Raw genomic sequence first — 13169 nt, forward strand, 5'->3', positions numbered from 1 at the left:
CAGAAAAGCAGTTTCAAAGTTTGCTTTGAGGCTGGCTCAGGTGGCTCTTTCAGAGCCTAAGCCTACCTTGGCTCAGTGAAAAATTTGCTATTGTTGTCAGGTAAAGAACATTACTTAAAAACATTCTCATTGTATTTAATTATCTCCTACCCTTCAGAATAGACTGTGCAGCAGTTTACAGGAATCAGACAGAAGCAACAACAGGAAAAAGAGGATGGCAGATACAATAGCATAACCCATATCTGTTTGTAAATGCTGACAGGAGGTGGAAGATAAGAGGCTGTTTATACATTAGATAAATACCTTTATGAAAAGCATCTTTGATATGCTTTTATTTGAACAGTTTATATGCACATTTTGTAGTGTTTAGTTAGATTACTACAAGTATTAACTTGAAAAAGAATGCCAAATCTAATTTGAATAATAAAAAGTATTCATTTTAATCTCTTCTATTAACTTTATTGCAGAGGAACATTTATTGTAGCTGAAATTTCCAGATCAAATGGATTTTTATTAAGATAAAAGTATGTAAGGCAAATTCTGTTAAAAAAAGTTATGTCCATCAAAGGACATAACAACACTTTATACCTGTTCTAGTGGAAAGTGTCTCTGCTCACAATAGAGGGGTGGAAGGAGATGATCTTTAAGGTCCCTTCCAACCCAAGACACTATTTAATTCATAACGAGATTAATTTCATCTAAAGCCTTAATAAAGATAGGTATTTGAGAATCACTTCAGAAATTATTCACTCTAATAATTAAAACCTCCCACTGGATAGGCCAAAAGACTGCACAAACAGACTTGACTATTCAGTGCTTTATTCAAACTCATTTCTTCATGAAAGCAGTGAGCTTTACTTAATATTACCATTAAATTCATAGCAACTCTCAATATTTGATATTTAGCTGCAGTAGATGTCTTTCTAAATCCTATTACTGTGTGTATGTTGGTGACCTGTAGACCATGACACTGGCCCTAACTATACAGAGCACTGGCAGATGTCATGGCCAGGATGTGACACAAGGACAAGGAGATCTGAGACGGGCTGAGGGCTGTACCACTGGAGGTGAACAGTGTGAGGATGGGGCTGCAGTTATTGATCCAACTGCAGATTGGTACAGCTGAACAAAACACTACCAAATACAACAGACATACTGCTAAAAGCTGCCTGCCATGGGAGAACTAGCTTTGATTGAATATCAATAACATTGAAAAGCCAGTTCCCAAGAATACTTTTCCTTGGTTTTGTTAAAGTATTGAAAATGTTTCCATTTGCTCAACTACATCTTTAGTGTCCATTTCTCATTTATTTCTGAGTCCATGGCAATCTGGTCCTTCATTAGGGACTCCCTTGTAAGCAGTGAGGCAACAAACAGCACAAATTTTCTCCTCCCCTCTGCAGGGCTAATGTACAGTGAGCAGCAGCAGCAGCAGAAACCCCTGCACACAGGGAACAGGGAGCTTAGAAACTCTTCTGTGCACAAACTGATACAGAGAGGCAATGCCAAGTGAAAACCCTAAACAAAGACCTTGACTTCTGTCTGAGAAACAAGATGAAGATACATTCACCATGTTCACCACAGTATTAGGCTGTTATCCACTGCACGTTTGTAGCCATGTTGTAATTGTTTTATAACTTTAATACTGAAATTATTAACTAGGATTCTTAACTAATTTCACTTATTGCAGCTTTTTACACATCACAGTAAGCAGCTAGGAAAACATGCTGACCTCCCTCCATTCATGTTTTTTCATATAAAGAAGTGACTTCATTTTCAAAAAGTACAGTAAGTCATTTAAAGGCACTTTCTGAGGCAGAAAAAAGCCACAGCTTCTTACTCACCACATTTTCTTTATCACAATAGGAGCTGAAGTAACTTGAAATAATTGCAGCATACTGAACAAGTACCTTGTTGATAGTCTAGAAGAGGAGAAGAGTCTTTTAAATGGTGAATTTCATAATGTAAACCGAAAATAATAAAAAAAGGTTTGTATAAATGATAGGTTTTACAGGTGCTTGCACACATAGTGTATTATATTTTTTAGATATAATATAAACAATCCTGTGAGCACATTTTCAATCCCTGCACAGCAGATGGTGGGTAGATCTAATTGTAAAGCAATCTTCAATAGCAGAGATAGTTTAATTTTAGCACTACTGTTTTTGAGAAGCACTGAGAACTCCTCTCCTTGCAATGTACTACATAATTAATAGAACAGTAGCAAGCTCAAAAAATCCTCCAGGGTGACAATACGTAGACTAGAAATATAATGGAAATGTAAGACAAAAGGAGCACTGTTCAAAGCCTGGCAATATGAGTTACCTTACAATAATCATGTAAATAAGAACCCTGCAAATGGAGAATTGCTGCAATGAAAGAACAGAATTAAATGTAAATGTGAACTTTTCTGAAGCCAGCAGGACTATAATGGAAATTCAGAGCTTGTGAGGAAATGTAACTATCCAAATAGAAAGCTGGCAGAGTTGAGTTTATCAAGCAGCAGGTGAATAACTACCACATCAAGACTTCAAACAAAAATACTTTATTGCCATACCTTGACTTTTTCCTTCACTTGCACTGCATAATTAGCTAATTGCATTTCACTGAATGGAACTGCAATTGGTTCTTAGCAAGATAACGATGCATACATATGTGTATAAAAAACATAAATGTGAAATCTCAGAGAGGATAGAACTTCTCAAACTGGTAAACCATTTTGACAAAGTAGACAAAACCCAGCCTTAAGCCACAGACAGCATGTCTTTCTTAGGATCCTAATCAGGCAGAAAACACTGATTCTAAAAAGCATTGGAACCCCTTAGCTTTTAGGTACAAGGCAACTCAGTGTCATTCTCTCTGAAGCTTAGTTGAGATGCATTGACTTTAACTTACCTTTGCAAATCTTCTCATTAAATGAGATAGTGCTTCTGGATTAGGACACTCCAATTTCCTAATAATCTCAAAGCTTTGATTGAGCTGTGTGAAGACATCAACCACAGAGCAGGAGAAAAGGGCATGATCTGATGTTTGCTGAAACTAGAGAGGAACATTCAAATGTTAATATCTGTTCAGAGATCAAAAATGCATTCATTGATTCTTATACTTGCAATTCATCCTAGAGTCATAAAAAGTAATAAAGGAAAAAAGAAGTCTCCCTGGTGATACTAAGAAATGTGGTTTTTTTCTTTTCTGATACTTTTGAATCTTTTAAAAATAAAACGAGAATTTTCTTTCATGACATCATTATCACATCATAGGTTAATGAAATGATACCATAGAATGAATTCTGTGGGGATTTAGGCAGAGGGAATTAGAGGGAATTAGAACAGGAATTTCTCTATAAGGTATCTTCCAAAAGTTGTTATCTCTTGAAGTCTAAGAAAAATGTTGTGGGACCAAATGTACTTCTGGTTTTGTAATAATGTATGTATTGATACTTTATTTATTCTTTTCTTTAAAAAGTAAGGGCTCACCCCATCCTTTTTGTCTCTTTCTAGTGCTCCATGGAGAAATTCCATTGAGACATCCTCATTTTCATCCAGCCACTGTATGACAAATGGTTCAAACCACCTGAAAATTAAAAGCAATTTTGTAAAGTAAAGTAGGTAGATTTCATAAAGAGGAGAAATCTTATAATACCCAGCAGTTCAGCACCTTGTGTTTTCAGGTATGCTGTAATTGCTAAAGACTTCAACAACTCTGGAAAATTTTTTGTCACCAAAATGCTGCAGCTACCAAAAGGCTTTTCAGGCTTAAGTTTCACAATACTCTCACTGGTGTACCCTGGTGATATAAAATTAGGAGTAGCCAATTGTCTACCAGTGAAGCATGGTAGGTATGCACCTTCTATCAACATTGGCTCTTTGGTAACATTTATTTTTATTTGCATATAAAATAACTTGTATAGAACTTTGTTTTAGTAAAAGTCAGCTGTTTAAACCATCTCAGTAAACCAGCAGACTTGCAGAAGATTAAGGATAGCTCGGATACAAGGACAGGACTGAATATATTTATTGCAGGGAGACAGGTGAAAACAAAACCAGTAGCTGAGTATAACCTGGCCCATTAAGAATTACTTCAGTAGAGTATCCTGTTAGCATTACAGCTTTATCCAAATTTGGTTATAAAACAAATGCAAAATCACTTTCCTCAGACATTTTCCCACCAAAGCATTTTGTCATTTTGTCATCTCTAAAGACCTGGAGTTACAACAACTGTAGAAACCTATGAAATAGCTAATTGCACATTTAACACCTGGACCCTTTCACTTGATAGAATGAAGAATTAAAGAGAAGGAAGTGCAAAAAGTAGTTGGTGCTACACACCTTGAGATCTTGCACAAACCTGAGCATAAATATTTGACCAAAATAAACCCTGCATGAAGCCCAGCCTCATAGAAGCCTCCCCAAAACAGCACTTACAGAGAGTATTCAGGCACTGCATCCTTGAAAGCAGAGAGCTCTCGCACATATTCATTATAAAACCATTTCACTTTGAAGTGCAAATTCATATAATCTGTGCTTTTGCATAATCGCTGCTTTTCATGTTCTGTAATAGAAGGAGTGGAAATAAAAGCACTTAATAGCGTTCTAACAGTAAATAACATTCTTGAGCCTCAGTGCACTGCTGACATAATAACACAGGACTTGCATTTTAAAGCATAATTGGTTTGATTTTTGTCGATGTAGTAATACCCAGCATTTCAATTTTCAGGATCTGAGTACCCTTAGGAAAAACAAAACAAACTAAAGACCAGTCCACAAATGAAGCTTCTCCCATCTCTTCACTGCAGTAAGAAAAACCCCACAAATTTGATGACTTCCCCTTCTTTAGATCCTTCTTAGGCTCTTACAAAATGGTTAGGAAGCTTTTGCGTGCCAAGCTAGAAAAGACAACTATAGCTGTGTAGTAGCCAGAGGAAGTAACAGCTATAAATGCCAGTCCTACAGGAATCTGTGAAAGCTGCATTTATCAGAGTTAAGAAAAAGAAAGAGGAGAAAACTCCACAGCTCTACAGGCATCTGATTTATGGCACAAGTTGAGAAGATGGTTTAACAGCGTTTTTGAAATTTTTCAAATGGACTTCACCTTCTCAGTGTCCTCGTGTTTTCCACATACTGAATATGCAGATGGAGGTGGGTGGCAGAAATCATGCAGCCACCTGTAACCACTTTCTGCATTTTTAAAGTCTGATTTAATTTTTTTGGAACAAATGTCCATCTTCCAGGATTGTCATCTTGTTTTAGCTTGTACCCTATGCTCTGCATTCTTCACCCAGCCACCGCAGACCTGGACAGCTCCATTCCTTCTCTCTTTATCCTTGCTCAAATCTTTCATTTCCTTCTCCTTCAGCATGAAACCAGGGATCCACAAGTTTTGGGCAGAATAATCATACCTTTGTTTACTGCTCACAGCTTCCTAAAATCTCCACAGATCTCATTTGTCTGAGATGTCATGTCACTTGCACATTCTTCCTTCCCTAAGCAAAAGAGCAATTTCTTTTCCCAGCTCCCTTAAAAAATGGCCTAATACAGGCACTCAGCAGGAATTATGCTCTTGTGTAAATACTAGGTATTAAGAAGTTACCAGTTTCAAACCTCCTTTTTGCTCCTTACTTCTGCTTGCTTTGCAACACAGCATTGTACAAATCTCATATATTTGGATGGGAACCTAATTTTCTGTAACAGCAGGAGCATCTCATCCTCTGTCATACACTTGAATGTAGCATTGGATTGTCTGTCAGTGAAAATGCACTGTGAATGACACATTCTGTGTTTTCAGATCTAGCCAGTTACATTAAGGAAGGAAATATTCAGTTTTATTATTATGCCAAATCAGCACTCCAGTAGCACACCATGCCATCCAACAAGTGTTTCAGATGTATTTTATTATTCAGTGAGTTACTAAGTTTTGTGCAAATCGACTTATAAAGTGCCCCTGTGGGCTTTTATTGCCTTTTTAGCATTGCAGTAGCATTTTCACCTTCACTGCCTTTCCATCACACTCAAGAAAAATCACTAAATCAGTTTCTGTCTAAATATTGCATTTATTCATGTTCATGCTACTTGAGAATACTACAAACTCTCCCCAGAACAGTATCACTGTAACTAGCATTAAACAGGACCACAGAGAGAAAGATGTTGCCTTCTATCATGGTTCTGAGGAATCATTTTTTTTAGGTAGCAGGTTTTTCATAAACTAGTACAGAAAGCTAGACATTTGCTCTATAAAAGGTATTCTTACAAGGTAGACCAGCCTTTCACTGACAAAAATGATGTTATTTCTATGAAATCCACTGCACATCTGCTGCTTAAGTCATTGTTATAAATCTGTCCTAGATTGCATCCCAAAAGAATGGAATTTCTGAAATGAATAGCACTTTTTTTAATTCAAGCTTTCAATAAATGGGTTGCTAGATCATACAATGTAACTTGTGAATGTTTATTATAGTATCACAAACCAAAGAAATGCTTATTTCAATTTTAGAAATGAGCTACTGCCGCTAATTGGCAAGCTTGTCCAGAAGGATGCAACTTACACATACCAATCACTAATATTTTCTTTTTAAGGTTAAGGTTTATAATACATTAAAAATGAGCACAAAAGTAATGCAGGAATAACTGAACTTTTTTCTGCAGGCTTTTATGCCTTGTAGAGAATATTTGAAGTCTCCAAGGATATTACTTGGAGAATACATATAAGTGAAAAATACATCCAGAATCCCTGACATGAATGTATGAGAACATCATCTGTTCTCTTTCAACAATGTCTGACCTATATGGTAGTATTTCTAAGTCAACATTTCTTAGAAATACTACCATATAGGTCAGACATTGTTGAAAGAGAACAGATGTACCTCAAAATTTACGCACAAATATATACTATGTGAGCCTTCTGTCAAGTTTTGAAAATTTTCTACAAATCTATTTTCCATAATCAGCAAAGACTTCACAGGACATATGAGGTCCTGTGTATCCATGCATTTTACCTCTTCAGTTCATATAAACCAAAGAAGGGAGCAAACAGGTGCCCAGATGAGTCAGCAGTGACAGTTTTAACTGGATAATAGATGGGTTTATCCATGGCAACCATGGATTTTGGTTGCAAAGTGCAGCAACATCACTGTAGGTGTTCTGAATTTAGATCAGGACCAATAGATTGCTTCCTTAATTTCTGAACATCTTGCACAAGCTAATATAAATGTGAGCACAGGATAGCTGGATGCATTTTGGAAATCTGTGTCTATTTTCCTGGAGAGAAAGCTAGTGCCATTTTTTCCTATACAGACATATCCATTTTGGGCTTTCTGGAAGACAGATGTAGTAGCTGCACAATATAACTTTTTTTGAAAAACTCTACTCTTGCTTTGCAAAATTATTATCCTACAGAGTCAGTCTGGCACTAAACCTGCCAGTTGTGTGCAAATGTGCTCTCAGGAGAGATAATAACAGAAATACCTGACCATTCTCATAACTGATTCTAGGTAAGGAAATCTCCAGTATAGCAAACCTAATGCTGATAATGTTTTTTATTTTGTGCTGCTCCTTTTCTGACACATTCCTTATAGTGCAGCATATTTTTAATAGCATCTACTCATCTAATAAGTTTCATAAAGAGGTCATGTTCAGTTCCCATCCTGGCATACGCATATCACTGTGTCATGCATCAATGAGAAAATACTGATAAGATTCTTGTAAACTGATAAGATTCTTGTAACATCTGTAAATTTAGTTGTGTGTATGGGGCACTTCAGCTACTTTTGGGAATTGCAGATCCAGCAAGTGTAACTTTTTTACATCGTTGATGCCACTTGGGGTAGGGGGGGAATATCTCCTTAGGGGTGATGCTGTAATGCACATGTGCTTTTACAACAGGAACTGTCACTGCAACCACACTGAAAACTGAATGGAATTGTTCCATCTCACTGCTACCAATCACAGAGATGGGAATCCCCTTAAGGAGACCTCCAGTAAGCAACAGCACTGAAGGAAAAGAGATAAAATCTGCTCCAATGTTATTTGTATACTCAAGAATGAACAGAGATTGTTTTTAAAAGCTATTACAGGGAATGCATTAATATATGGAAAAGAACTTGGTGTGTGATGCAATCAGCACAGCCCTGATGATGCTGTATCAGGCATGTAATTTAATTGCAGGCAGCAGTTCTTTTAGAGAAAAATTTATAAAGAAACATAACAGGAAGGATTATAATCCAAGGTACTTTCCTCACAGGCCTAACCAAACAACAGTACTTTGGAATAATGCTTGAGTTTTTGTTCATTTTTCCAGCAACTGCTGAAGAAAGCTGGGAAGATTTTCTTAAAACAACAAATAAAAGTCATAATGATGACTCACTAAGCAGAAATATCTACATGACACTAAGGACATTATCATTTAACAAACTGGAATAGAATCTTGTTCACTGCAGAATCCTTTCTTCTTTTTAACCTTGAGGTAATAACATGACTCTGAGTTTTCACGTAATTTTTGATATGTATTAGTTGCTAAAAAAGGAAAAAAGAGTAATCTAAAAACCTTCATAAAAGATGAACATGTTAAATATTCAGATAATCAAATTGATATTTTGTTCAACTCTGATTTTCCTTATTTGGGTACAAAAACTCAGAGCAATTTTTTTTCTACAGCAGTTTCCAAGCCAATATTTTTGTAAAAACATATAGTTAAGCTGCCTGAAAGATTCTAATAATATGGTTTTAAAGTATATTTCAAATCTTTATGAACAAGAACTTCAAGGAAATTAGTCTGTAAAATTTAACAAATTGACTACATACACATAAATAGATTTTTCTAAAAAAACCAAACGTGTACACTTTTCAGGTTTTATAAATAATGTTCCAGGGATTAATAACTACTATAAAGAATATCTATGTGTAGTAAATTAATTTCATCACAGCCAGCTTGTTTAACTGACATGCATTCTACTGCTCTACAGTTTATTAAACAGAAATGGTTGAGACTAAGCCTATGGGATTTGTGTTTGGATTAGCTGCAAATTTTCCCATCAAAACTCAGCTGTTATTCTCAACCATTGTGACATAATTCCATATTATTTGCAATAATTACCTACCAATCTTTCTAGAGACAGCCAGATGCTATCTATTTCTTCCAGAACTGCTGTTTCAGAAAACCTCCTATTTCCAAACTTGCAGTCATATAATGGGGAAGGGTAATTGGGAACACAAAACTGAGTACAGCTAGAGGAAGCAAAGCTCCAGTAAGGAATGATATGGATGGGGTATGCATTGGTATTCCTCCCTCTGAATCACTGTGGAAATGTTACACTGAATGATGCACCTCTATTTTGGATAAAATCAAAAGTTAATGTTCAATGCACCTGATCCCAGTGCCATTTCTCCACAATACAGGAGCAGTTGCTATGCCACAGCCTCTTTTATGCTTATAGTGCTCTAGATTTAATCTCTATACTGCTGAAAGAAACCTGAAGCCTCTGATTGTATGAATGCAACAGCATACAGGCCACAAATGAAGAAAAAATTTAACTCATAGTTTGTCACTGATTTAGAAGAAAATGTTACATTCCACTAGAATCTCATCCCAGGATTCTTGTACTTTGCTGAAGGCAATGGAAGTCACTGGGTATTAACTGAAATACACAGTAGAACACAACTAATTGATAATAATGTATAATTTACATTAATTTTTATAATGTGAAATACTACTGACCTTTCTGAAAGGGCTCTTTGTGTCAAGTTGAATATAATAAACCAAAACCTGAAAAACTTCTGTCATTCCCTCTTTTTTTGATTACATTTATCTCTAACCCCCCTCTAATGCTCCTTTAAAAAATATATTGTATCTTTCACAACAGACAACCTTTTCTCTGCGTTTACTTGAAAATTTTTATCAAAATATCTTTGGACAGTTCACAAACATAATGGACTGTACCTGGAACATATTTGGGGGGTAATGAAGCTGTGCAACTGGGAAAATGAAGAAAAAAGAGACCAAGTACACTTATTAAGGCAAGATGCATAAATCAAGAAAGGCATTGTAGATCTTCTTCAAAGATTCCTTACTATGGAGTCATATTTCCTCCCTGGACAGAGGAGCTACTGGAGAGGGTCCAGTGGAGGCCACAAAGACGATGAGAGGTCTAGAACATCTCTCTTATGAAGAGAGATTTAGGACAGGAGCTGGGCCTGTTTAGTCTGGAGAAGGAAGAACTCATGGGGGATCTCATTAATGCATATAAATGTCTCAATGAGGGCACCAAGAGAAGGGTGCTAGACTCTTTGTGGTGGTGCCCAGCAACAGGACAAGAAGCAATGGCAATAAAACACAAGAAGTTCCATCTCAGTGTGAGGAAGAACTTTCCATTAAGGGCAGCAGAGCACTGGAACAGCTCCCAGACAGGTCATGGAGCCTCCCTCTCTGGAGACATTCCAAACCCTCCTGGAAACATTCCTGCTCCAGGTGACCCTGCCTTGACAGAGGGGTTAGACTGGATGATCTCCACAGATGCTGGCCAACCCTGGAAATTCTGTGATTCTGTGACAGAGATCAGGGAAGGAAGACAGGCTGTCATATTCTGAAAGGTGAGGAAGAATGCTCACTGTTCCTTTTTCGTCTTTTTGCCTGCAGTGGAAGCTGCTAATCAATGCCTGCGTTACTGCAGTGCACTGTAAAAGCTGATGTGACATTGCCCTTTACATTCCAGGAGAAGCTCTCCATGCAGGAGGCCGTGTGCTCAGTGCTTTGCTTTGCCTGACATTTCACAGCAGGTGCAGCAGAGCTCAGGGGCACCTGCTCGGTGTCAGAAAAGGCAGAGATGTACGTGGTTCCTTGGGAGAGATAAATGTCTCATGGGAACTTCAAGGGCATCAACACCAATGTCATATACTGCTTAAGAGATGCAACACGAGGGATGTATGAACCTGCTACAAACTACCCTCTCTTCTACTCTAAACGTTGCATTTGACATTTTTAACCTACTGTGTTATACTGCCTAAGTGTTTCAGATTACTTAGGCAAATTAACTTTGATATTTTATTAACATTAATCAGTTGATTTTTTACTGCTTCTTTTTAGTCCTTATTACTTCTATTAGTCTCATCAACTAATTACTACTTCCAAAGCCAAATACTTCCACAAAAGTGCCAGAAAAGTGGATGGGTTATCACCAAAAGGGAAATGCAAGATGTGCAGCTTGATAATGCATAAACTTTCTCTGTTTTGCTTGCTGACAAGAAAAATGCCAGGAATACAAGTAAATGAATAAGATAAACCTCAGTATAAATTTCACCCTTCAATATTCTATCAGATTGAAATTTACATACCGTGATACTAAATAGATAATATTCAAAGAACAAACATTTGGAGACAAAATTCTGTATTGAATACAAAAAGAAATAAGCACTTACTTCCAGTGAGTGGAATAATCTGAACTGTGCTTTTTTACAGCTGATGGAATTCTTGCTTTGTGTATTTATTGACCATGGAATGCATAAGGAAATAGAAGCTATAAATGAAGCAGAAGAAATAGTCCATCCTATCTGATATGATGATAATTAAAGTCCTAGTTCTGAAGAATATGATTGAAATTTCAAATACTTTGTACTGATATTTCAACATCTATTCAAAGTAATAAAAAAGAAAGTAATAAAAGTAACAAAAATAATGAAGTAATAAAAGAAGAAAAGTAATACTAATATAGGAATCCAATTTATATTGATTAAGCTCTCATAAAACTCTAATATGAATAAAAATTGCAAAACAGAGAATATATGCCCCATCCTTGGAAGTGCTCAAGCCAGGTTGGACTGGGCCCAGAGCAACCTGGTCTAGTGGGTGGCATCCCTGCCCATGGCATGGGGGTTGGAAGTGGATGATCTTTAAGGTCCCCTTGAACCCAAACCATTCCATGTTTTTATGATTTGATAGCATAATGCCTGAATCTAGGATGGAAAACTGAATAAAGGTAACAAAGAGCACTTCAATAGCATTGGAACGTAACTATTGAATACTCAGCTTTGCATCTTCAATGTAATTTTTGTGATAGGTTTCTTCCATCTACTTACTGCTTAATTTTTTAAAAAATGTGTTTTTCCATAAAGATCTGATTCTGTGCTCTTTGTCTCATCACTAGTAGGCAAAGTGAGCATAAAACCTTATCAAACAGGCATGCTTGCATTTTACAAGCAATTAGTAAAATGAAGTACAAACCAGGAAGAATCCAGCAGGAAGATAAATGCCAGGCTGCACTTAAATAATTACCTGTGTTCAATCTGGCTCTGCCTGAAAAGGGAAAACCAGAGAGGTGTTTTCTAATTCTCACCCAGCAAACTGCACTTAAGGCTTATTAAAAGATAATGTGGAAACAAGCAGTTTTAACAGATTTATCATATTCTCCTGGGGGTGAAGCAGTATCAAATATTAAAGTTTGGAACTAATGCACTTCCCCATAAGAGGAAATTGACCTCAGATTCTAGAGGAGAAAAAGACACAAGTAAAACTCTATGGAACAGTCCTGAAAGTAAAAGACTGAGTGTTCAATATAAGAAAACAGAAACTAGGAGAACAGCTGCTGTGTGAGGAAAACTTTAAAGCAGTGTCTTAGTAAAAATCGGCATGATTAAAGATAGCAGAGGTTGCTTGTTATTTTTGATTTTCTTTAACTTAAATATTGTATTCTAGTTGATAAAGAAAGGTATTTCTTTTCCAAAAAGCTGTTATTAGTCACTGTTTCTCAATGAAGGAAGTCCAAAATACAAGCGGATTCATTGTGTGATTAGCTCACAGAATGCAGGAAGAGGTGCAGCACCTACATTCCGCTGCTGCAGTGTGAGAATTATGCAGCTTCACTCTGACAGAGATAAGGGGAAGAAACCCCTCGAGAAAACAAAAGGATAAAAGCTTTCCCCTACCAGCAGATGCAGCACTGCACTAAACAATGCTGGTCCTTTAAGGGACTGTCTGAGAGGAAAAAGTCACATTTTTGCTTAGAGGTTTTGCTTGTTTGGGGTTTTTGTTTTTCTTCCCCAGCCATAAAATTAGTTCAGACAAAAGATATAAGTCTAGCTTTTGTAAAAACATGAGATGGAATAAAGTGGTATCATCTTGGTGATAATGAATTGTAATCAAAGACAATAAGAAAGAAGCAGCAACATATTCTTCTGGGTTGAGAT

The 13169-nt window shown here is 36.7% G+C and overlaps 1 protein-coding gene across 1 annotated transcript in view; it reads right to left on the reverse strand.

The window, feature by feature from the left end:
• UNC13C (unc-13 homolog C) overlaps positions 1-13169 on the reverse strand; it is a 130800-nt gene that overhangs the window by 30922 nt on the left and 86709 nt on the right. Inside the window, exons 19-22 of the mRNA XM_058033609.1 lie at positions 4425-4551; positions 3477-3573; positions 2896-3039; positions 1845-1922 (exon numbers count right to left, since the gene is read on the reverse strand). Coding sequence (XP_057889592.1) covers positions 1845-1922; positions 2896-3039; positions 3477-3573; positions 4425-4551 — 446 coding nt within the window. The remainder of the gene's footprint in view (positions 1-1844; positions 1923-2895; positions 3040-3476; positions 3574-4424; positions 4552-13169) is intronic.

The sequence above is a fragment of the Melospiza georgiana genome, chromosome 13 (genome assembly GCF_028018845.1).
Source record: "Melospiza georgiana isolate bMelGeo1 chromosome 13, bMelGeo1.pri, whole genome shotgun sequence".
NCBI classification, from domain to species: domain Eukaryota; kingdom Metazoa; phylum Chordata; class Aves; order Passeriformes; family Passerellidae; genus Melospiza; species Melospiza georgiana.